Source organism: Thunnus maccoyii, chromosome 22 (genome assembly GCF_910596095.1).
Source record: "Thunnus maccoyii chromosome 22, fThuMac1.1, whole genome shotgun sequence".
NCBI lineage: Eukaryota > Metazoa > Chordata > Actinopteri > Scombriformes > Scombridae > Thunnus > Thunnus maccoyii.
Genome location: NC_056554.1, coordinates 3,201,032 through 3,227,697, shown reverse-complemented (window position 1 = coordinate 3,227,697; position 26,666 = coordinate 3,201,032). Strand labels below are relative to the sequence as shown.

At 39.3% G+C, this 26,666-nt stretch overlaps 1 protein-coding gene across 15 annotated transcripts in view; it reads right to left on the bottom strand.

Moving 5' to 3' along the window:
• Nucleotides 1-24,868, bottom strand: part of ablim2 (actin binding LIM protein family, member 2) — a 100,202-nt gene extending 75,334 nt beyond the window's left edge. For 6 of the 15 annotated variants that reach the window (XM_042400519.1, XM_042400526.1, XM_042400527.1 and 3 more), the window contains exon 1: nucleotides 1,439-1,662. In XM_042400519.1, the coding sequence (XP_042256453.1) occupies nucleotides 1,439-1,454 (16 nt within the window). In that variant the 5' untranslated portion in view covers nucleotides 1,455-1,662. Of the gene's footprint in view, nucleotides 1-1,438; nucleotides 1,663-24,575 lie in introns of those variants that run through there. The other 9 variants (XM_042400529.1, XM_042400523.1, XM_042400525.1 and 6 more) reach the window with 4 other exon arrangements.
• Nucleotides 24,869-26,666: the final 1,798 nt, after the last annotated feature.

Genomic DNA, 26,666 nt, shown 5'->3' with positions numbered 1-26,666 from the left:
CGTAACTTGGTTCCTTCCATATCCATGATATCCACCAACGCTCTGTTTTAATGTCATTTTCACAGTTTTTTAGCTTGCTAAAACATCTACACTGCTCACTCCTCCTTGTCTTTCTACTGTTAGAGCTATGTCTGAATTAGCCGTAGCCATTCAACTCACCAATGCACTTGTGTCATTCTCTGGAGCTGGTGACATTTATCCCACAATGGTGTAGGGATTATGGGAAATGGTGTTTTTTAAAAGCCACTATAAATTATTAAATAAACAACAATGTAATGTCTTTTTCTTTTTTAAGAGGTTTCTCTTAGTAAAGTGAATGGACTATTGAGTAAAATTATGTTCCAGTGCTGGATTTTTAGCAATTTGCTCTATTACAAATGTTAATGGGTTTTAGAATGAGGATTGCTTACTTCTGAATCAGACCCATGGAAATTCCAGTTTCACAGTAACACTTTATATGCATTAAAGCCATTAATACAAATAATAAACATTAGCAGGAAGACAGGACTTTGACTTGCAAATAGAGTATTTTACATGGTAGTATTGCAATCTTATTTCTGAATACTTCCACCACTGGTAGAGGTTGATGATTGGAGTATGTCAGTTGTATGAGCCAAAACGTACATGGATGCCGGTATATTGTTTTTGCAAAAAACAGTAGTTTTGTTACTGTAAATACACAATATTGTACAAAGCAATAATCAATGGCCTATTGTTTTTCACTCTCAATCTATAAGTCACCATAAGAATACTATTGGAACATCCAAGAAAACATTAAATCCCCATTAATATATACAGTATGTGCAGAGAAAATTAAAAGCTGAGTAAACCTTAAAAGAAAATTACAACCTTATTATCTAATATCAAAGACACTCTGTAAATCACTATAGTAATATCAGTGATTTCTTCTCAGCAACTGGCCCTTACCCCTTTGTGAGAAGCCCAAATGGCTGAACTCCCAGTGTTAGAGATGCAGGCAGGGGACCAAGACAACAGTGTTGTTGCCAGAGATGTTGCAAGCAGGCTGCATATCAACCTGCAGCATAAGCATTCAGCCTGCTACTCCAGGCTTGTTGTTGTCATTCACATACACACACCACGCTTAAAAAGAAAGTGCTATACAGTTCTGACTGTGGTTACATAATAGGAGGCCTGTTTAGCTGTAGGTACAGTACAATTTACATAGAAACACAAACATGCTGTAAATAAAAATACAGTCATATGACTTACAGCTTTTAAATTATTTCCATATTGAGGAATTATATGTTATCTGTTATTGTACTAAACGATAAATCAATGTCTATTTAAGAACTAAGTTAGCAAGTTGAAATGGTAAACGGTCCTGTTTAGTACAAGAAAAGGTACAAGCACTCTTCCCTCCCTGGCAGGTGAACACACCAAATACAGCATAATAAAGATTTTTAAAGGTCATTGTTACCTTTCTCCTCTGGCATTGTCACTCAGTTGTTTTCCGTAACTTGATATATATTTATGTCCTTTAGTGATAATAATTAAAGATAATATCCAAAAAATCTTTTCAGAGCCCCCTGATAGTGTTGCAACACATCCTCCGCACACTCTGCAGCTCTGGTGTAATAATAAATGGGAGCACAGAGTGAGCGCTCTGTCTGTCACTATCTCTGGAATGAGCTGTGGGTCATATGACTCCCTATGTCTCTCTCTCTCTCTCTCTCTCGCTCTCTCTCTCTCCTACCTCTCTGACTTATTGCGACTATCTGTTATAAATAGAAGCATGTGGAGCTCAAAGAGAATGACACCTCCTCCTGGTAATCTGTCACTGGGCGTGTCCCAGTCTAACCACTCCACACCAAACTTTGACAGCCATATGAATCAAACCAGGGTCCTGTGAATCCTATGATAAGTTCACAAGTAAAATAAAAAACAGTTCAATAGTAATTTCAGAGGAAAAATTTGAGTGCCCTCAAATTTGAGCACCTAGTTTGGCAACTAGGGGGCCCTGCTCTGAAATGGAGCTTGGTTTGAGGAGAAAAGGTCTCAATCCATATTTTTTATATCAACAGTGGATCAATTGATGTGTAATGTGAAATTTGTTGCTCGTAGTTAAAAACCCACCTAGAAGTTTTACCAATTCCGCAGTTGCCCTCACCTCTACAGAGCTTTTTAGCCTCTTTTATCTCATTGTTTTGTTTTTTTTAGGTTCTGCAAACTCCCCTTTCGTCAACCATGTTTCCAGCTGCAGCAGCAAAAAGCTAGACGGCTCAGCTACATCCACTGTACACTACCTACTGAGCCCCCAGAAAAACAAAGCTAATGACTAGCTTGTTAAGAAAGTAGAACATCTAGCAGAAGTTGGTGAAGACCAAACTAGAGCTAAAAGGAGAGTGAATATTGTATTATGTATATGTATTAGGCGGACACAAACACAACTCAAAGTGAAAGCTAAAGTCACTCTGCATCCACTGGATATGTAAATAGGATACTGTTTGCTAGCACATTAGCCACAACAATTTTGCAAGGCAAAAGCAGGTCACATTTTGCTTTTTGCCATTTCCTGTAAGTGCAGTAAGTGGCATAAATCTGCTCTCTGTATGTATGTGACTGATTGACTGACTGGAGATCACACAAACCGTTATTTTGTCAAATCACCCTTGTTGCTTACAATCACATCTAACAAACAGAGCTAACGGTTTTACTGTGTACACATCTTTGTGTGTGTATTTTGGCAGACAGGGGGTATATCTACAGCTCAAATTCTGTGAGCACAGTCCTGCTTTGAAGTCACCTCTGAAAAGTAAGGGGGATAATGAGAGCCATAGAGTGTAGAGAGCCCTAGAGTGAATAATGACATGCAATTAAGTTCACTTTCAAGGACAAGAATAACTTTCCCTCAATAGGATAAACTTTAATTTACACTCTGCTGATCAGCAAATGTCATTGTCGTCAGTTACTCTGTGATGGTGTGTATCAGACTACAATCTGTCTCAGTAATTCAAAAGTTTGGTACTTGACGTAGGCTGAAGGTAGTTGGATATAACATATAGAGACTACATCTCCCTTACAAAGCTGTCCACTGGAAAAATGTAGCTTGTTAAACTATGAGCTACAGTACTTGAAAAACAGAGGCAAGCTGTAAAGCGGGTTTACATAACCAACATGCCAAAGGTAAGGCAGATAGTAGGTTTACTATCTTCCCATTCAAAAAAAACAAACAAACAAAAACAACTGATAGCTCCATCTCACTGTTGACATTACAAGTCTTCCTGCCAAGATCCTTGGCCTGGTACCAACAAGGTCAGAGTTGAATCTGAGGTGTACAACCACACTCCCAAGGTATTGCTGTTGCAAGGTGCAGGGCAAAGTTGCATTCTCCAGCGGTTTGTGCGTAGAGAGCCTTAAAGCTTTAGTGAGTCTAAAAATGAGCTGTTTGTCCTAATGGTGGAACTAGTGAAAGGTCAAGTAGTCATCAAAAACATTAGTATCCATCTGCTGGGGACTAAGAACATCCACAGCAAAGTCTGTGGATATTCAAAGAGTAGTTTTAATAGGGTGCTCTTTTGAGTTAAGGGTTTAAGGCACTAACCATGTAATTGGGAACTTGGTTTTGCAAGTTTTTATCCCCTCATTTCCTGTCACCTCTCTACTATCAACTCATTAAGTAATAAAATGGCCATAATATTGGCCCTCTTGGAATTATGTGAGCCTTTCTGCACTCGAGAAGGACTACATTATAATAGTAAAGACTCTGGAACAGCACAGCATAATCAATAGTCCTGATACAGAACCAGTGATTAAAGACAAGAACTTGCCTGAACTTTATGTCACATATCTTTTATTTTTTCATTTTGTGCTTGGGAAATGTAACAGCAGGGATACACTATTGAAAATAGCTTCATCACTTTAAAGCTGTTTGATTTAGAAAGAAAAGACACCATGCTGTTGGGGAAAGCTAGTAACGATTGACACTAAGCAACACTACTGCCTTTTACTACCTTATTTGCCTTATATTGCAAATATGAAACATCAGGCCAATTCTGAGTTTAAACACTCAAGAAATCAGTCGGTCTGTGATGTTATCTATTGCCAAAAATGTCAAGGGATAAACACTGACACAAAAGAGCAATTTGTGTGAATATAAATAAATTACCTAACCTTACATGGATTACAGATAGTATAATCATCCAACCTCCTCCTTAGCTGCATTACGCAAGTATCTACACTGCATCTGTCTAGATATCTGACTTATGTTCAAGGTGGCTTCATATTGAGTGGCAAAGTGTTTGTTTGTATTTGGAGACTGGCTTTAACTCTCACCATTGATCGTAGCTGATACGTAATCAATATCCAGGGAGCAGCAACATTTAGCTGTAGGGATTCCTCGCTGCTGCTGTAATCAAACTAACTAACTAAGAACAGAGCTGACATACTGTACCCCAAAAATGTAAACAAATTAACATAAATACATTAACACATACTCCACTGCTGATTCTCAAATTGCAAGAGTTCACCAAAGTTTTAACATGTTCACTATAACAACTTTATAAAGTGTTAGTATGTCAGATGTTGTGTTTAAATGTTGCTCTGCTGCCCCCATGTGGCCAAAACTATCAATCAGTACTGCTTTAAGAAGATAAGGCCTAAACATGCTTTAAAATGCAGCATATAAAACGTTTTGCGTAATGCACCTTTTTCTTGCAAATTAAAGTTTTAATTTTCTGAGGCTGGTAACTCTAATCAACCTGCTCCATGTGAAAAGTGCCCTGAGATAACTTTTGTTGATGATTTGGCGCTATATAAATAAAATTGAATTGAATTGAATTGAATCAACTTATCATCTGCAGCAAAGGTACTTCTTGATCTTCCTTTCCTGGGGCGGTCCTCATCAGAGCCAGTTTCATTGTAGAGTTTGATGGTTTTTGCAACTCCACTTGAAGAAACTTTCATGTCTTAAAGTAATGATGGACTTTTGTTTCTTGCCATAATATGGATTACTACAGTAGTGGAATAGGGCTATTTGCTGTATACCATCATTACCTCAGCACAACACAAAATGTATCAAGGCAGGAAGGCAGGAATTCTGCCAATTAACTTGTGATAAGGTTTACCTGTTCAATGAAAAGCATTTCAGGTGACTACCTCATGAAGTTAAGATGGTTAAGATATTGCCAATAGTGTGTAAAGCTGTAATCAAGGCAAACTATGGCTATTGTGAGGAACCTAAATTAGGACATTTTGTTTATCACGTGATTCCATAAATGTTATTTTATAGTTATGATGTTTTCAGTATTGTTCTACAATGTAAAAAATAGTAACAATAAAGAAAACCCTTGAATGACTAGGTGTGTCCAAACTTTTGACTGGTACTGTATATAAATATGTTCAGTTTTTAAGAGGAAATGGATGGTGATGACCATTTCGAGCAGATTTCTACTTGTCACAAGGAATACTATTCAGCCTGTGAGAACACCTCTGAAGGAGCTTTCTAAAGTTTCAGGAAATAACCCTGATGATGCCGTCAGGGTTATCTTGAATTGGGCTTTAGACTTTACATCTTTAACTGAAAGCCTGTGTTACAACCTGGGGGCATGGAGTTTGAAAGATGCATTTACCAGGCAGGAAAAGTCTAATGAAAGATGCTGTTGAGTTGTATTATAGAAAATGTAGGAAAAAAAGGTTTTGGGAACTTGGCTTTTACTAGGTACTAAAACTCAGGAAATCCCAGCTTCTACTGCATCAGTCTGTCTCTTGCCCAAGTTCCAAAACTTTAGGTAAGGCAACACGAAATAACTGTAGTTCCCCCCTTTACATGTTTGTTTTAGGTTTTCTGCAAATAATTTCATAATGACGCAAACTGCGGTCTCAAAGGTCTTTGTACATAATAAAATATATGGCGTGACTTGACATCACCAGTCAGCTTCATGGGAAACTCAGTACTCTCAAACAAACTCTATGGCCAAAGTATACAGCAAATGGTTGCGTGATGTGACTGAAAACCATATGTACAGTGAGAAACAATGAGGTCATTCTTCATTCAGCTGGTGCTGGGTCACCTTAGGGTAATTGTAATGATGTTGGACTGTCTCCATCTTCTGCGGTACAACAAAACAATAGCCATGTCCACAATGGTGAAGTAACTAGGCAGATTCATTAGGCACTGAGCCAAGCATTGAGAGCATGACTGAACCAGATGACCTAAGGAGGAACAGTCTGCCATAATGATGAAATAAGTGACCATCCCTTTGGTGGATCTGCCTAAGTTTTACTTATTTTTATTGGACATGCTAGCAGAAAGGTTTTACGGATAGCAATGTCCTTTAATCGGTTGGTCTACCACTTTGATCCTCACTGAAATATGTCAACAACTATTGGATGGATTGCTGCGAAATTCTGTACAAACATTCATGGTCCCAAGAGGATGAATCCCAGTGACTTTAGTGGTCTTTGACTCTTCCTCTAGCTTTGGTGATCCTCTAACTTTTCCTTTAGCGCCACCAGCAGGTCAAAATTTCCACTACTCCTGACTAAATATCTGCAAAATTAAGACATGTTTGTGTTTAGCACTAATTAGGAAATGTAAGGATGCAAAGATGTTAAACACACGAGGTGAACATTGTCATTGTAAGCTTGTTAGTATAGCTAATTAGCATTTCTCTCAAAGCACCATTGTGTTTACTATAGGCAACATATGACCTCACAGAGCTCATAGCATGGCTGTACACTTTCAGTCTTTTTACCCTCCTGAACACAATAATTAGCTTTTGAAGCTTTCAGAATTGGCCTAGAAACAAAATGTCACTTGAACTCTCATAGACAGAGGACAGGCTCAGCATGAGCTGCATTCAAAGCCATGACACTGCAGGTGAATGGTTTCTACCCTGTCAAGCCAGAGCAGCAGGTTTCCAGAGAGGAGGTTATTAAAAACTTCCCAAAATAACAAACAGGATGTTCCAGAGAAGTATAGAAAAGCTAAGATGATTGTCAGCGAGCAGAGCCACATGCCAGAGGGACTGAGCATGGCCTCATTTTATCCCTGACACTGTCCCCCTTCTTCCTCACATCCTTTATTCCTCTCTCCTCTGTCTTTCCCTGCTGTCTGAAGCTGTGACGGATCATCACTGGAACATAAATCAAAGGAAGTGCTTAGTAAATGGTAGGAAGCTCTGGGTGAACAGCATAGCATGGGGCCGCTTGCGGACTTTGCCATGTGACTCAGCAGCCGGCACCACTTGTGTGTTTGTGTTTGTGTATGTGTGTGTGTGTGTGTGTTGGAGAGAGAGAGACAGAAAGACACAGGATCTGCATTGCAAATCATCCAGCACCAGAGCTGCCAAGGGTTGTCTACAGCAAATCCAAATGTGGGACCAAAACAGAGCGCTGCCACTTGCAGCGGAGCCAAAATATTGAAGCAACAACACAATTTACCGCCGCATGATGACATTTACGAGGATCAAAATGCCAAATATGATAATAAAAATACCACATTGAGCTTTTGTCATAGGAATTTATGAGGACTTTGTGGTGCATTTTGAATAAATGCCACTCTGCATGTGAAAAATACTGACTGAAAAACAATGACTCAGCTGCTTTCCCCTCTGACTGCGATCAATGACAATCTGGGTTTAGCTTCCAAATGATCTCATAACTTTCTGCAATGTTTTCCAGAGGAGCACATCTTGCATGGCACTGAAACAAATGTTGAAAAGGAAAACTAACAGAGAACAAGTACAGTAACAATGCAAAAAACAGCTCAGCTCTTGACATTTCAGAGAGACATGTCAGCATAAAATCATTTTCTCTCTCTTTCCCTCAGTAGGGAGTATTTGCAAAAGTTTGGGCAGATTTGTGCGCACTGCAGTGTTCTGTGGTCATCCTAATCTGTCATCCTGCACACGCTTTATTAACTTCCTAGAGAGGAACAGGGAAGCAGAGAAAGAGAAAGAGGCATTGAGAGACAGAGTACACACTTCCTGCATGCCTGGATCAGCTGGAAGGATGCTTTGGGTGTTTCATTTTCTTGATCTAGAATCTTGACCTTGCTCCCATATTTCCATTTGGTGCAGGCATTCAAACCAACAAACAACCTGGTTTCGTAACTTCTAAGATAAAGCTGCCAATCTAAAATATGTTGCAACGAAATTCATCAAACTGCATACGCCAAAGATTTATCGTGACAATTGCACACAAACTCCCTGACTGTGCGTTTGTTTCTGGGTTGTGAGCATATGACAGCTAGCTAATCACAGAGAGCTTGAAAGTGCAAGTGAATCAGACCACTGTTCCAAATTGAAGTGAGTCATGATGTCAGCCCAGATTCCACATTCAATTGAAACTCTCACAGTTCTCTCTCAGCTAAATAACAGCTTTTTTTTTTTAGGTTTATTCTTTTAGTTTTTAATTCCCAAACAGCTCCAGCTGATTCAATCTGTGTCAATGATGATTTAGTATAAGTTCAGCTGTGTTACAGATTTGTTTGTACATGAACTGAAGCTAAGAAGCTAAGAATGTCACACAGCAGTTATATAAAGAGTTGCCACTGCCTCTAACACAGAAGAGAAATAAAGCTCCTGTTCATGATTCAACTTGTTACCAGCTACAAGCTAGGCTAAGCTAAACTAGCCTCAAACCAGATTACGATTAGGAGCCCAGATGCAGGGAGGTAACAGGTAGGTTAAAATTGAACAAAGTAAGTCTGTAAATTGTAATGGATGTTTACAACAGACAGTTTTTACAGTTATAATTTTAACCAAACTGTTTTCTCTTTTCCAAATACAGTAAGTGTGGCTAACTTGGGTTTTATTTATAACCTCCCTGATCTCATGGCGTTCTTTGCATTAACTTGGTGAGCAATAGTATAATTACCAATAGGAATAATGACCAAAACTGAGGGAAAAAACCCAGAAACCCTACATTCAGCATGCAAAGTATATAATGAAGACATAGGAAGGAGAGTGCTATAATACCACTCTAATGATATACCTCCTTACAACCTTTTGACCTTGACCTTATCAGTATCACTCACCACTCCCAAGCATTTTCCTACAATCATTGTTAATCATGTCACGTATGCACATACCGTGCAAAGCATCCTGGACTTAATCATTACACCCTGCAGTATTCTAACTCTAATAGGAAACCACTGGGTCATTATATAGCAGGTTAATGCATGAGAAGCCTACAGCACTAAAGTGAACCACACTATCATAAAGAGCTTCACTTCAAAGGCTCAGATGACCATATCACTACTGGGAATACTGGTGTGGGGAATAATGGATAAGGGAATGAGATGGGAGCCCCTAAAGCTCACTGAGGGACCACAGAGGCTGGTGATGTGGGTCTCTCTCTCTCTCTCTCTCTCCCTTTGTTAGTGTGTGTGAGCCTCTGCAATGCACCATCGACCCCAATCCCAAGTCCAATTCCTGGTCATAAAGCCGAGTTAAAAGCAGGACTTTAACCTATAGGTAGGACAGTGTGTGTGTGTGTAACTGCAAAACCTTTAGACAGCCAAAAGGAGTCTGATTGAATATAATGTGATTTAACCTCAATGAATTCATCTTCTCTTGTCACTACTGCATCGCTAATGTAGGGCAAGAAATACAGGTCATATTCACATTGTGGTTACAAGCAGGCAGCATCTTTCATGCCTGCACCAACTGTTACAAATCAACGTTAACAAACAATAATGTTTTATGATGTTACAATGCTGTGGTTATGGTCTGGTTAGGTTTAGACAAAAAAACACTTGGTTAGGGTTAGGGAAAGATCATGGTTTGGGTTAAAATGATCACTTGAAACATAGTTGGAAGCAAACATTGGTTTCCTGCAGCAAAGTACAGCTAAGTCCATTTTTTGCCATCTATTTATCTAGTCTTCCACCCAACCTGCCACCTCCAAATAAGGACATTTGTCACCTCAAATAGACGTCATTGGTCTCATGGCATCTATTTCAGACATTGTGGGAGTTCTATAGAAGTCTATCAGACTACCCTGCATGTTGAAAAATGACACTAAGGGGAACTCAGCGTGTTAAAAAGTGACACAGAGGGGCATGACAAAGCGTCAGTATTTGACGAGTCGGGAGTTAGAACAGGCTGTTTATCCCTGCTCCACTACATTTACTTGAAAGCTTACTTAAAAGATTAAGATTTTACATTTAAACCACTGTACATACCCTCATGCTGCTTAGTTGAATTTCTCAGTCTAAAGTCCATAATTGTTGTTATTTGTATATCTGATGTCTGGATTTGTTATCTGAATGGATAGAAGAGATGGAGCAATACCGAAATGGAGGTCACGAAATTGAGCTCAGGACATTCGCTATCTCCCTTTCCCAGATGACAAACACTGAAGCAAGGCCATTTCACTAGTGTGTATGTGGGCGTATGGGTGGACGTGTGTGTGAGAGTGAGAGGGAGACAGAAAGTAGGTGCAACTGCTGTATATCATAGTTATTTAGTTCTGCTCCTGCAAATGCGGCTCCTTCCTGAAATGAAATATAGAGTGCAATAGATACTATAAATTAAAAACTCTGCACTGGTAGAGAGCTGTTCTGTGTTATCTGAATGTGTGTTTTTATGTACGTATGTAAACAGGGGAAAAGCCTCCAGTTCAATAACACAAAATAAAGCAGATTTTATATTTAACACATGCTAGAGAGAGAGACACACACACACACATACACACACTGTCAGTTCCAGCTTTTCACTGGAGGGAGGAGGAGGATAAATGAGGCTGTAACCAATGGCAACGAGTGAAATAGGGATGGATGGATGCGTGCCAGGAAGGGAGGAGCTCTCTATAGCTCAAATGTCGTATGACCTGGAATGACTCTCGACTCTTTCCTTCTCCTTCATCCTCTCTTTCTCCTTCTTGACCTCTTTCTCCTTTTCCTCTGTCTCTCCATCACAGTTGGATCAGTCATCAGTTATTTGGCCAATTTGATTTCTCTGTTAAATGTTTAGTAATTATTCATGTAAGTAAATATTCATGACTTTAGTTCATCTCCAGAATGTTCTTGCTGGGTTTTTTTTTATGTTTTTAATGCATTATATAAAGCACTTTGAATTGCCTTCTGTATGAAATGTGCTCTACAAATAAACTTGCCTCGCCCTGCCTGGTGTTTAAGTGGGAACGCTTGTGTTGACACAAAGTGCTGAAATCTGATGCCACCCGACTCAGCAAGACAAACTAAATGGTGGTTGGAGAAGTAGTTTATTTGTTATGATGAGAATTCTCAAAAAATATATTTAGAAAGGCAGGTGTGGATGGTGCAAACAAATAAAGGCCGGGCGTAATAACTTCCAGGTAAAATAACATTGAGGGGCGGGTGTACTATGATGTCTCTCATGGTAAATTCAATTTAATGTACATTTTCAGAGTCATGTCATACGTTATCATGTCATGATGATAACTATTATAATCATATATACAGTATATATAAATTGTTTCATCAGGGAATTAAAAGGGGTAATAAGGGCTTGTCTTTAATAGAAATCTATTCCAAGGCATATCTGCTGTTGCTGAGAATTTATATTTTAGTGATTGTTTTAGTTGGTTCAAATTTTGCTGGAATTTGATGGGCATTCCACTTAATCTGTATATGGTTTAAACATAATATATCTGCATTAACATCTTCATCCATGTCTAATAACTTTAATCTAAGAATATATTTTGCCCAACTCCAAACTTCTGCAGAGCCCAGGTCTCATGATTTAATATCATATTATTTACTTTGCCTCCTCCCCTCTAGTAGAGGGCAGCAAACCTTTGGCACAGCACATTCAGTCAGCCAGAAGTTTGATGAAGATGATGAAGAAGACATTGATGAGGCCCCACAGAATTTTTATGAACTGTGAGGCATTTGCAGAATCATCCAAGTTTTTAGGGTGAAACAGTCTGTTATCCTGTAAAATTTAAGGGATCTCAAAAATAACACAAAGTTGTGTTAAGCAGCCAAAACCCAAAGTATAGCCAGTCTAAAATCAAAATTAGACAATAATAATAAAATTGTTAAATCCTCATTTAAATTTCTGGTTGTTCTTAGAATGTTATTTAAATACATATGAAACAACATGGTGCACTATCCTGTTAGATTTTTACTTTTATTTTTGTTGGCCTGGTTTTGGCTCAAAATCTGACTTTAGTGTGTGTGTATGTGTGCACATGCTCACTTGATGGTGATTATATAAGCATATAAACAGGGGGAACACCCTGCAGTTAAAGGACCAGTGTGTAAAAATTGGGGGGATCTATTGGCAGAAATGGAATATAATATTCATAAGTATGTTTTAATTAGCATATAGTCACATGAAAATAAGAATTGCTGTGTTTTCGTTACCTTAGAATGAGCCCTTTATATCTACATAGAGGGTCCTCTTCCATGGAGCCCGCCATGTTGCACCGCCATGTTTCTACAGTAGCCCAGAACAGACAAACCATACTCTGGCTCTAGAGAGGGCCTTTAGTGTTTTTCACGAGTTTCGCAACCACCGTAGGTTCTCCTACACGCTTGGAAGGAGAGATGGAGGGGAGGGGTATTCAGTCGGTTGTAATCTGTAACCTCACCGCTAGATGCCACTAAATCATACACACTGGTCCTTTACAGTAAATATCATTACATTAGCATGCAGTATATTTAGCGTATTAAAAAGAGAGAAAAACGCATACACATACAACTTTAATTAGCTCTATAACCAACTCTAACTGTAACCCAAATTCTCATCTTAACCTGCATTTTGCAAAACAAACAGCAAACTTACTTTCCTCATCTTGCCACCCTCATGTGCTCCTCATGACTATACAGACACACATTCAACACACTGTCTGAAGCTGATGCTGAAGATTAGTGATCACCAGGGAACCGCAACATGAAGCAAATTTCTGTTCTTCCCATCATCAGCAGAGACTTAACACCAGAGAAAAGAAATCACTTGTCTGACCCACATTTAGGGTCCTACTTCGGATGCCTTAATACTAACATGGCGCTCTATGTGATGTGATCTGGGTGTGATAATCTGGTTAATTGGTTCATTCAGTGGGGAGCTGTGGAGGCTGTGGAGTTCAGTTGAAGACATGACTGCTGGAACATCGGAGGAAAGGAGAGGATGTAAAGACAGGAAAGGAGATAGGAGGAAAGGGAAGGAAAGAAGATAAGGAGATCACAGAATATAAGGAGAGGAGAGGAGACGGTATAGTAGGAAGGAGGGGAGAGAAGATAGGAGAAAAAGAAAGGAGAAAATAGATGAGAAAAGTAGAGGAGATAAAAGAAAAGGAGGGGAAAGGGGAAAGATAGGAGGAAAGGAAGGAGGAAAGAGGAGATGAGACAAGATAAGATAGGAGGAAAGAATAGGAGAGGAGATAGGAGAGAGGAGGACACAAGAAGAGATGAAAAGAGAGAAGACAAACAAGGAGGAAAGAAGAAGAAAGGGGAAAGGAAAGGAAAGGAACGGTGAGAAAAGAAAATAGAACAAAAGGAAACTAGATAAAAGAGGAAAGGAAAATGGAACAGAGGACAGATAGAGGAAGGTGTTGCCTTTTTTTGATAGTGCTGAAGAAACAGACAGAATAGGAAAACGGGAGTGTTGGAGGAAAGAAAATGTGTTTAGAGTTTTTACTCAACTGGCATAAGTGCGCACAGAGATATTATACCTCATATCAGTGCATCAGTGTGTCTAACACCACACCGCCACAGACAGCAATCCAGTCTCAAAGAATGATCAATCATACACACACACATACACAGAGAGAGAGAGAGAGAGAGAGAGAGAGAGAGACACTCAGGAGAAAGCGATTTGATGAATAATTCACTGGAGCTCATTGATCTTTGTGTCTTTCTCCTTCTCTCCACATACAGTAGCAGTAATCTGATCCAGGTTTAAAGTGCAGAGTTAGCTCTCAAGGTAGCTGCACACATTCCCATGATGCATCTGACAAACACAAAGGACAACATGTCCTGTTTCCTCTTAGCAGTCACTACAAATAGCCACAGTAGGCATATGTTCATCACATTAAAATAGTTGCTGAGTTATTATGAGGACAAAATAAACCCTGGATGTTTTTAGACTACAATACAGAAGGTTTCTAATTACACATTTTCCACATTACAATATTAATGTTTTCCCAGCAGACAGTGAAACAGCAGGTTCATTCATGTGTCCTCCGGAAATAGGTAGTGCTAGAAGTTTGGTAACCAGCCATGAACATGGTAGTGCTAATCAGTATAAACCCAACCCCTAGCAACAGTGCTGGAAAGTGAAGCTGTTTTCACGTAGTGGCTACGTGCAACTTCTGGCAGCATCACATGACGCACACTGGCCAAAAAAGCATTTTTTCCAATACACAATCATTAGTAAAGGAGGAACGGTAAAATGGTGGCAATTTTTTTGAATGTCATAAAACCTCCTGAAATGACCCTATTTATTTTCAGGATTTTATCTATTTGGTTCAATTAAGTTTGTAAAGTCTAGAATAGCTATACCCGTAAATTATTTTATCCCATTCATGTATGCAGGAAGTCAACAGGAAGTCAGCTCAGCCAGAGAATGTGATGGACACACTTATTGCTTTATGAGCCCAAAATCGCAGAAGCACGAGGAGGCCCACCAGAGACTTCTTCAGTGTATGCACCCAGTGAGCAGCTCATAGTCCTACATTCATATACTCTATCTAATACATCTAGAATCCAGAAGCCATGGAGATACCCAATAATACTGAAAAATAATATCTTGCTCCTAGCTGCCCAATAACTTACAATGACACTCACTGCCTCCACAAGTCTGACCCTCTCTTGCTAAAGTAAACTTCAATTCATTACAATTTTGACATTTCAGAACAGCCACTGACTTTTTCTAGTTTTAAATTGGAAGCACGTCAAGGACAAGAGGTATCTCAGGATCTTGCTCATAAGTGAGGGCAAGACAGAGGTCGAGATCAACATGGATCAATATGGATTGATGTGATGAAGGGGAAGCGGAACCTAAAGGCCAAGTTCCCAGTTGACCAGTTGAGAATGGATACAAAAGGGTGTGAGGAGTTTCCTGTGCAGGGTGTCTGGGTTCACCCTTAGGGACAGGGGAAGGAGTCTGGACATCCAGAAGAAGTACAGAGTAGAACAGCTGCTCCTTTACTCCTTCACATTTAAAAGAGTCAGTTGAGGTGGTTTGGCATCTGATCCACCTAAGGATCCACCAGGATGCCCCCCGAGCACCTCCTTGTAAAGGTATTCCAGGCATTTTTAATGGAACAAGACCCTGGGATAGGCCCAGAAGACCCTGGATGGATTATATATATCCCTTCTAGCATGAGGACGTGACAGGGGAGAATGACAACCTGGCTACCTTGCTTAGCCTGTGGCCAGATGTATAGATAGCATGTTGACATGTGTACAGTTACCTGCTAACCTTTAGTATTTTAATATAACACATTTATACATTTAGCATGTTATCATGCTATGTTAGCACTAATCTGAGGCTGACAGGGATTCAGTCATTTGTTTTCAAGATATCCTGTCACGAGCTTAAGTGTTTGTATTGCCGAATTGGTGACAACCTTCCAAGTTTAATGGCTAAGTTGGTAAGTGAGTACAGTGTTGACCTCCTCTATTTGAAAAGTGCCCTGAGGTTTGTGGATTATCTTGAACTTGCAGTCAAACTGTTGTGCATCCCGCAGTTCAAAAACACCAAGTGCAAAAGTGCATTAGATTATGCAACAGTGACAGTGTTGTTACCCCCTACTGGCCTGGAGTACAAATGCTAAAATAATTTACACAAATAACCCAATAATGAAACACCCATATTGAACACAGGATGTTAAATCAAACAATAAAAGTAAAAAATTCTAAAAAGGTGAGTTTTTGAGTAACTTCTTGAGCATAGCAAGATTAGCGCAGTCATAGATGTGTTTGGGGAGAGAGCTCCGGGGGTGGGGGTGGTGACTATGGAGAGGGTTCGGTAATTGGTCCTGGATGGTGGGGGAACAGGATGTTGGCGTCAGAGGACTGGAGGCCACAGGAGGGAGTGTGGTGATGGAGAATGTCAATGAGGTACAGTAGCAGGGGGCCTGGTTATTACAGCAGTACTGCACTTCAATAAAGTTGGGGCACTTGTGAGAGACCCATTTTTAAAAAGAATGTTCAAGATTGCAGGAGAGCTCAAAATATCCTGACTTGTATGGATCAAGCTCCAAAAACCAGTGGATCCTACATTTACCATAATGCAACTTCATAGCATCTTTCATTAGACCCTCTCTGCCAGATCTTTCAAAATTTTAAGCAGCCTCTGTGTTAAAATTTGTCTCCAAGACAAATTGAGATAGCATCACTATGATATTATCAGGGTTATATTCTAAGACTGGCTTCTCCAGCACCACTGAAAACACCATACAACTGTTTTCATAAGGCTGAGTAGACAAGTAAACCAGTCTAGATGTGTAAAATCATTCAAAACACAGTTCCTGTTTGACATTTCATCCTATAAAGAATCGCATGAACAATTTCCATGTATTGTCAGCTCATTTAACTACATGGCTGCGATTCTTGAATGAAAATGCTACAGCTGCTTGAATATGGCCGATAGCATAACTTTGTGTAATGTATGCTTCCTGTAAAATGCATGGCTGACCTTGATGGCTGCTGTCACACCTAAATGTCACACACTCAGCATGTTCTACACAAGAAGACTCAATTAAAAAGAAGCTCCGTGCTGCATACTGGAGCTGTGAGGTGTGCCTTGAGGAATGAATAAGATATGACTCAATGGATGTGGAAGATCTGTGGAGAAAAGCAGTCTGGAATAGAAAAGCCTGAAGGTGCTTATATCTTTCTGAATGTAATTTCACATCTCTGTTGCAGTTTTTTACTGTAATCCACTTGCTATATTCATTTGTATATCAAGGGTATTTTCTACTTTTGATGGAGCTAGGCTAGCACTTTCCCCTGCTTCCCATTTTTAATGCTGTTGATGTTATTTTAACCTTAGAAAATGTACGCTTCTGAATTTGAGTCCCCTGATTGTCTAAATGCATTTTACACAGGTTTTCCACACTAAAAATAATAAAATCATCTCTCTATATAGTGTGTATTGTACCTACAATATTTCATGAGGCATCAGCTCCAATTTAAAAATATCAGCTATGACCATTGAAAGACTGTCTAAAGTATTCAGTCCGAGGGGGCATGTAGGATAAACAACATGCCATTCTTGCCATCATCAAAGGCCCATGTAAAATAGCAGGCTGCAGGGAAATGTCACAAGCCCACACTACATTGCAGGCTTAATTACTACTGTGTGTCTTTGTGTGTCTGTGCGTGCGTGCGTGTGTGTGTGTGTGTGTGTGTGTGTGTGTGGTTTGTGTGCGTGTAACTCCAGTGCAGGGGCTTAGCACCAGGGAGGTCAACCAGTATTTATCCCAGTAAGAAGAGCTGTGGTGTAAGCTTGACTCTTGTCTGGATCTGCCCACCAGTTGTGCCCACTGTTATTTCATTCAGCAGCAGCACCAGCATGACCAGAACTACTAGAGAAACTTGAAACAACATCCAAGAAATAAAATATAGCTAAAACAAATATTTTTACTCACATTGCTCGATTGGGTTTTTCACAGAAGACATTTTTGCCATGTCACAGTAAGAAAACCACAAGTGCAAATAATAAAATGAATGATGGCTTAGTTGCATGTAGCTGCTTCAGTTTCAGGGTCGTGGTATTGCACATGCTGGCTCTCTGTCACACTGTCATGACTTACTGGGACACTTGAATAGAACGTGACTAATAACACCTGTGCTTTTTATTACTATGACCGGTCCACATGTCCTTTCTGAAATAGGCCAGTGAAGACTTGTTTACAGGCTGAATGCTAAAAACAAAAATCAAAGCTTTTAATATAACTTACAACCCACAGACAGTTAAAAGCTTTATGTTGGCTGTTAAAAATACTAATCAGTGGTCCCTCTTGCCTACTATCTACAGTCTGTCTGATTTTTCACATAGCTTAACACCAATAAACTGACCTTTTCAAACTAAAGATGTTGCCAAAATCAAGTAAAGCAAGCTTGTAGGTTACCAACACATATGTGCAAACTGATCGCTTGAATGCATTTAACCAACCACAAGCTGATATCATCTGACATCATTTAATTACTTAATTTTTAATTTTTAAAAAATGGTAGGCAGATTTGCACTTTACGTCATCTGCACAAATTTGGCTGCTGGATTCAAGTTCATAGGTTGAAGGTACAGTGACGTAAATATATAAAGCTGATATTTTATGATAGATTATGTTGTATTTGCATCTTTATTACAAAAAGTTCTGGGCTTTACTGCTAAGTCTTTGACTATCCAGTTCTAGCGTCTTTGTAGGAGAACAGTAACTTAACTGTAAATAAAAAGATTAAATATATTTTTCACCCAAAGAAAAAACAGAGAAGGTGAAAGTTCTTTGCTTGCAGTCTTCCTCTCAGGAAAAACCGAGGGCAAAAAAAGTGTTTCAGTCAGTGTTTATTCGTCCACAACAGCTTAGACAACTTAGCCCCTTGATCTGGAAAGTTAACTGTTATTTTTCTCTATTTTTCTCTTGTCTGTGTACATTCATAAATTGAAGTCATAGAGCCTCAGGATAAGCTCAAATATAACACTCAAGTGGAAACACTTTAAACCCAAGCTGACGCGTCTCAATTAGCGACACACGGGGCAAATCCAAGTCCACTCGACTCTGTAATACACTTCAAAAAGTGAGCTTGAAGGGTCAGTAATGACCTTGGATATAATAGTGTACAAAAAAAGTCATAGCACAAGGGATAATAACTGAAAGATTTCTGAAGCTTTCAGCTAGTAGACTGCTTGTCAAAATCAGCATTAATGTTAAAATGATTTGATTCATTACAGAAAATGTACTGACTGTATTGCTGACAGGGTGATCTTTTAAATGAGTTATTATGTAAAAATATTAAACTGGGACAAATTGTTGCCTACAGTTTCACAAGGACTTCCTGCCTGTCTTTTATTTCATATAATTGTGAATTATTTAACTTCGGTATTAACTAATTGAGTTTATGTGATTATCAGATTAATCAATGGCGCGTTATCGAAACGACCTTTAGTTACAGCCCTGATTATAATCTATTGCTGATAACATTACATTGGAAAGGCGTGGATGACTGATGTGGTATTTATGAATTTAGTACAGTAATAATAGTAATATATACAGGGAGGACACTCATTGACCAATATCAGTGTGGCAATGATACAAACTCCCTCACACACACACACACACACACACACACACACACACACACACACACACACACACACATATAAGGTATTCTCATGAATTATCTACAGACATTACCACATTCATACAGAGACGCAGCAGTCATTTTCTTCACTCTTTCCACTCTCTTTTCCCTTCAACAAACACTTCATCAAGTACAACCTGCACATGTGTAAACAAATTCATCATCTTTCCTGACAGAGAACACACAGGTAGGCACACACACACCCCGGAGACACATGCCTTTTAGCTTTCAGCACAAAACTCCTGCATACTGCGGCAACATATGACTTGTGACACACGTTATTTAATGGCACAGAGCCAAAAGGAACCAGTGTTACTGCGACAGTGTCACAACAGCCAAAAGATAATCACACAATTGCTCACTAGCAAGTACTTAACCAGTACTTACTGGTTCATAGCGTGTATTAATGGTGGTTATTAACTTGGTTAAGAGTTTGAAAAGTTCTACAGTGACTTAAGAAATGGAGCTAAGTGTTAGAGCAGCAACAAGGCAATGTTGGTTTTGGTCTTCTCAGGGGATTTGTTGACAGTGAGAAAATATGAGTAACACAAGTCTTAACCTTTAAAGGAATACTTCAACATTTTTGGAAATACACTTATTTGTCTCCAGATGTATCGGAGGTTAGCAGATACAGTTGTGAATACAGGTTTCGGTGATGTTACCGAACCTGGCAAGAAATGGTTCTGGCACATAACTCCCCGTTAAACCTAAATGTGTTATTTACATCTTATTTGTGTACAAAAAGAAATACAAATGAGATATACGCTAATTTGTGATCTTCAGGGGTGTTAGTAGGTGTATTTTTAAACTTTGGACAGAGCCAGGCTAGCTGTTTCCCCCTGCTCCCAGTCTTTATGCTAAGCTAGGCTAACCATGAACCGACTCTGTAATCAACACGCAGATTGACATTGATCTCCTCATCTCACTCTCTTCAATGTTACCCTACTCTTTCAAATTTAAACATAAGTAGAAATGATCGCAAACAATAGTAAAAAGGTCAGAGGTCAATTATTGTAAAAAATTGACAATATGATTTATCAGAGATGGATTATGTAAGCCCATGCGTCATGTGTTGCAAGTAGATACACAATATCCAGTGAAGAGCGACAGAGAAAGTGTGTAATGAACGTGTTGCATTAGCCTTGCAAGCTAATGGTAGCTAATGTTTAAATTAAAGAAAAAATATAGCTTTGGCTCAGGTTTGGGTCTCAAATTTGCCTGTCTACTATAGTTCAGTTGGGTCAAGTCAAGAAAAAGTCTGGTTTATTTCAACCAGACGCATTTCCCATAAATGTTGCCATTGTGACTCTATAGTTATCATGCTAACTTTGCACTCCAGCTCTGTTGCAGAGATTCAGGGAAATGAGGACTTGCGCAGCATATATCAGGGCAAGCTGCTGATGCTTATAAAGCTTTCCCAATATACATGAATTTAACATGAATCACTTCAAACACTGAGTCAGACTGAAAGTAAGTAGCCACCTGGAATAGCCATATTATGGCTAACTGAAGGTATCAACATCCGGGGCAACTTGCCGGGAAACATGTCAGGTTGAACTAAGCCAGAATTTTTCCTTAAAAGATGCAGATACAGGCTAGATCTTAGTATCAGTTTTAGGCCAATGCTGAATTGGATCAGTTCACCAACATCTGTATAGAGTGAGGAGGTGCTGAGGTCCACTTAGACAGAAGTGTTACTGATGGTGATGCTGATGATACAGCAGTGTGATGTGTGTTGACAGTCCTCATCATCTGTCTTTGTGCATCACTAGGCAATTTACAAATGCACAGGCCTGCATAGCCAGTTCAGCTGTACACAGACTGCTTGAGAAAAGCAGTATTGATCAGACTTTAGTCACCGAAAGTGATTCCCTGTGGCGACGGGGCTCAGCGCTGTCAACGTGCCTCAGCTAAGGAGATACCTGGAAACTAAACACAAGCTGTGTTAATGATCTAATCTAATGTAAGTCTTTCTGCTGCTAAACAGACAGCGATCAACCACTGTACATTATATTTTTCTGGGATTAAAAGAATGCAGACAGGCCTGCAGATTGATTGTGCTACTGAACGTTCTCTCAGGGCATGTTCATGCCGAGCCTGTTCTGAGAGGTTTATTTAAACTCCAGTGCACCACTCCTATACTAGGTAAACAATGTCAAAAACAGGTGGCACCAAACAGTCACACTGAGACGCCTGTAAATACAGATCTCATATTTCTCTCAAAGAGAGAGGCGATTTTTAATCCTTCTTCATTTTTAGGAGAACATAATCTGAACTAGAGGTTAGAATTTGATCCAGATCCTGCAGGATTGTGGTAGGACTGTGCTGTCAAGACTGCGATGAATTGGGAAAAGTCAGCAACAGGAGTGGATAAGAAATCGGAAGAAGTGACATCTGTGATCTGATAGTCGTGTTATATGCCAAAGTCATTTCACTGTGGAGTCATGTGTGACTATTTGATCAATATAAATTCTTAAATTCTGTTAAACATACACCTTTTGGTCACACATAAGGCGAAATCAATAGCGTTTTATTAATTACTCACGTCAGAACTGTGACATCACATCCTTTTTCGGGGCTAAGAGCAGGGCAGTTTTGTTGTACAGAAAGCTAATTTAACCTTTCCAGCTTTTTGGGTAGAAGCTCTGTAATCAATATTTCCTCTGGACTGAAACAGAATGTAGAATCAATTTGCTGGCTGCAGCTTCTTGAATGTGAGGATTTGAAGTTTTTTGTGTTGTACATGATAGTAAACTGAATATCTTTAGAGTTTGGACTGTTGATCAGATAAAACAAGACATTTGAAGAGGTCACCATGAGCTCTAAGAAATTAAAGCAGATGTTTTTTGCTATTTTCTGACATTTTATAGACAAGATGAGTAATCAGTTAATCAAGAAAATAAGCATCAGATTAATCGATAATCAAATAATTGTTAGTTGCTGCCCTAAACCCAACAAAAGGAAACAACTCCAAAGCACAAATTCCACAAAACAACAAGATGATCAATCACCAAAATAGATTGCCAAAGTTACTTTAAAGTCAATGTAACAACACGGTCTACTTCACTTGTAATTAAACAGTAAATTGCAGCATGATAAGCTTTCCAATGTGCTTAGAGCAAAGAAAAACAAGGTATAAATCACAACTGTACTATATTTCAACTATATTGAAATACAACAGGATCTCTCTCCATGCACACACACACACACACACACACACACACACCTGAGACTGTTTATCAGGAGCAACCTGGCCGTACATGTGGAGACCAGCTGTCATCACACTCAGGTAGATTTCTGAAATGAATTTTCTGCTCACACATCCAGCCAAACATTCTTCCAAGAGGTGAAAGGTGAAACTCCTAAAAGCATCGCAGAGAAAATCCCAGACAAACAATATACCTTGTTTGTCCCTGTCACTTTACAGCAGTGTGTTAATGAATTTCTCCTGTCTCGTATCCCAGTCCAACCGCAGCACTCTCATTAGCAGCTCTAGCAGTGCCGCAGAGCATCGATAGGTCTCAAACTGAGGGATATTGTGATTTTTGTATTTAAATCACAGTAATATTCACCCTATCTCACTTAGGTTTTTCACACTTTATAGATCACAATTCCAGCTTAGAAAAACAAATAAAGACACACGGATGCCTGGAACTCAAAAACCTCCTGTTATTCCAACTTTGGGAGCGTTCACACTTTATTCCAAGATGGTTACCCCCCAAAGCTAGCTTAAAATAAAATGCTATTAACTTTTTTTATCCTGTTACATATTTGTAGCTAGTGGGGCGTAGCTCCTTTTCAATCATCTAAATTGACTGAATTACAGTTAAAATATGATTTTGTTTCAATCTAGTGGAAGGGATTACAGCCATTTTACCATAACTTTGTTTACAACTCTGAAGTTATTTTTGCCAAAATGGGAGACAGCTGATATCTCCAACTCTGAATTGCGAGTAGAAAGCTAATGTTAACGTTTTTTCCCATTTAACTTTTTATTTTGGTCTAAATAGTATAAGTAAATGCAGCATTTTGTCAAAGAGGACTGTTAGCTAGCTAGTTAGCGTACAACCTGAGAAAATATAAGTTGCTAAGCTACATTTAAAAGTTCAGTGTTTATTCATGTCCCAAATGTGTTGTTATGAATTTGTGGTTGTAAATATGTGCTGGTGAGTGCCAAATGTGTGAGTTTTTACAGACTCTTAAATAATGTAGCTTATGTTGTGATATGAATATGACCTAAGGGGTTAGCATTCTGAACAGAGCCAAATCCTAACTTGAAGGGACGATACTTTTCATTTTTTTCTTGAAAAAATCTAAATTTCTTTCACACATCCAAAAAGCAGCCTGGTCACTAGCTCCCAGTGTTGGGTCTCGTAAGGTCCCTTAAAGGCACCCTGGGGACTCCTTAGCATAATGTCAGCTCATGTAACATCAGTATTAAATTACCTCATATTGATAGGAATGATCGCAGAGTCTTGGAGTAACCTCGCACTAACACAAACACTCAAACCATGTAGTTCCATCTTCATCCAGAATTTTGATGTTATCCTTTAAAATTAACCTTTATGACATTTAATGTACCACCACTCCCCAAAGCGCTGAGGTCTTTGATCAGGATAAGTTGTGGAACTTGATTAACTACATATATTTATTTGCTTATGTAAAACACACAGTACAGTACAGGAGCTGAACTGCTAAATACACAAGTTTCAAATAAGGTCCAGCCTCTTGTTACATGTGTTGGATCCTCCTCAGGGACAATAGCCAGCTGTGACAGGGGCCAGGCCTGCTTTAGGCAACAGTCATGCCTCTTTAAACCAGAAGTGACTGCAGAGCAACATGATGAAAACAGCCACCAAACCCACTGTGGGCGTTTCTACATCCCGTCTAATTAGCCCACATGACATTCATTTTAACAGGGACAAATTTGAAACCGTGTCTTAACATTAGGCGACCTCAGCCTCAATTGTAGCGTCACATATTTGGGTGCATCCTGATGCTGCTGCCTTCATTGGCACAGAAAGGGTAGGAAGATATAGTACTTTTAACGCATTTAAATACATTTTATATACGTTTCACACAGGGGAATATTATAGTGATGCCACAGAAGATGAAAAATGTTTAAATTGAGACTGAGCAACCACGGTCTCAGTGTTGATCAACACACTTACATTGGAAGCCCTATAGAAATGTTATTATGATATTATTGGAATTATTATTTAGGCTATTAACAAGGATTAACCCAATGTTAGAGGGAAGCCAGTATATTTAAAAAAAAAAAAAAAAAAGAAAAGAAGAAAAAAAAAGGTCTTACCAGTGCTGCTCATGATGCCAGTCAGATGTCTTCTCCAGTCAGATGATGCACAGTAAATAAGCCACTATCCACATTGGCAGTACATGGATGATGCCAGCAGCCGCAGAGCGCACACCCAGCAGGATGAATGCGGGGAGATGACAGCAGGGGCGGGCTGCACAGAGCCTGGTTGTCTCTGGCTGCTGAGATCTCCTCAAACAGCCGCACTGTGAGGACAATGTCCTGCATACACTGCAGGGCTGCGCTGCCTCTATATGGCAGACAGTGCAGGTTGGGTGTGGGCGCACGGTGGACAAACGCGACCAGTCAAGTCAGATAGAAGAGTGAGGGGGCGTTTCCGGAAAGCATTTTCAAGATAAAAGTCTGTTTAAAGGTTAGGAGTCTTATTGAGAAGTCCAGTGGACTCAAAATCTACTCAGTTTAAGTGGTCATATCAGAAATTTAAAGAAAAATTCACTAGCCTAATCAAAGACTTCCCTAAATTTGTTTCAATATCTGTGCCTGATATTACATCATTTAACACAATGTCAATAATATTACAAAATATGCTATTTAGGATTGTTATGTAAAGTAAAAATAAAGAATATATATATATATATATATATATATTTTTAGGAAGCAAATCCTCATCCGTGGGCAGATAAAACTATTAAGGGATCCAGGGCAAACATCTGCCCCCAGCTGACCCCCCCCCCACACATACCACACACAACCCACAACACATATCAACTTCACACTTACAAACCCCAAACCAACCAGTGATAGCTAATATGTCAATCATTGTGTTCTGATTTGATTAAACACAACTTTATACAGGAATATGTGCCGTCATGTGAACACAATATCAACTAAAATAATAAAAGAATTCAGACTGATTGAAATGAAAGTGATTCACCAGTAACCGAACAAAAGTGCTCACAGGGATGGGAATTTAAACATGTACATTTCCATGACAAACAGACAACCCCACCTGCCCAAGAAGATACAATAAAAAGCTTCAGAACAGCTACTGTGTTGTCTTTATGGGATTGATTTGTCAGCTGAATTAAAAATAGATTTTTGACACCAGGCCCTTTCACAAGACAGGGAGACAAGATTAGATGATAATGATCTTGTTTATATTGTACGAAGCAAATATCCAATTAATCAAATTAGCAAAAGCAATTAAGCTGGAGGTTTGGGTCCATGGGTATCTGCGGGCCTGCATGGGGAAGTGGCTCATCATGCCTGGTTGGTAATCCAATCTTGTTTGAATCACTTTTCCCATCAAAATTCATGTTCACAGCAGATGTACAAAAACACATTTATATACAGTAGCTATATACCTATATAACATATGCCCATGCAAGATAATAGCCTTCATTTTATGTGGCTGTAAAAATATAGTGAATAAACAATCATACATATACTGCTTTGAAAAATAAAACACTGTCGATCCACTCCATATGTATCAGTTGACTACCAAAAGCCATTTATGGCACTTTCTTTGACAATACAAGTTTTTTGTGTATTTTGATGTAATTTTGTTCTGTATGCACAAAATGTTTACATGCTCATTACTCCATTCTCGTCGCCACAGCCTTTATGCTTTTCTTGGTAAGGAAAACATGCAAAGCTTCCTGTCTTGCTGTAGGTGACATCCAGTAGCTTGTCTCTGCGCTGCTTCAGCACCCAGCAGCCTGCTCCCACACCGACCATCCCTGTGCTGGCAGCGCCACTGCGCTGTGCTGCGACATATATGGGGAATGTAGTCTTTACGGGAAAAAACAACCGTTTTAATGCGCAGCGTGCCGTTGGTTTTGGACTACAAGTTCAGCGTAAACAAACTGCATTGTGACAGAGGGACTGGCAGTGATCATTATTAAATGTCAGACAATCAGTCTGGATATATGTCTGTACCAAAAATGTTTAAGCGTTTGTTTGAATTATTTTAATTCCATCTGCAGAGAAGCACTGAAGATGTTGAACACATGCTCTTTTTTATTTCTATTATAAAGCATCATCGCTTTATAACTGGGTCAGTGATTTATTAAATGCCTTTTGGGAACAACTGAGGCGGAGAAACTGGAGAAAGATGTCTGCTCTAAGCAG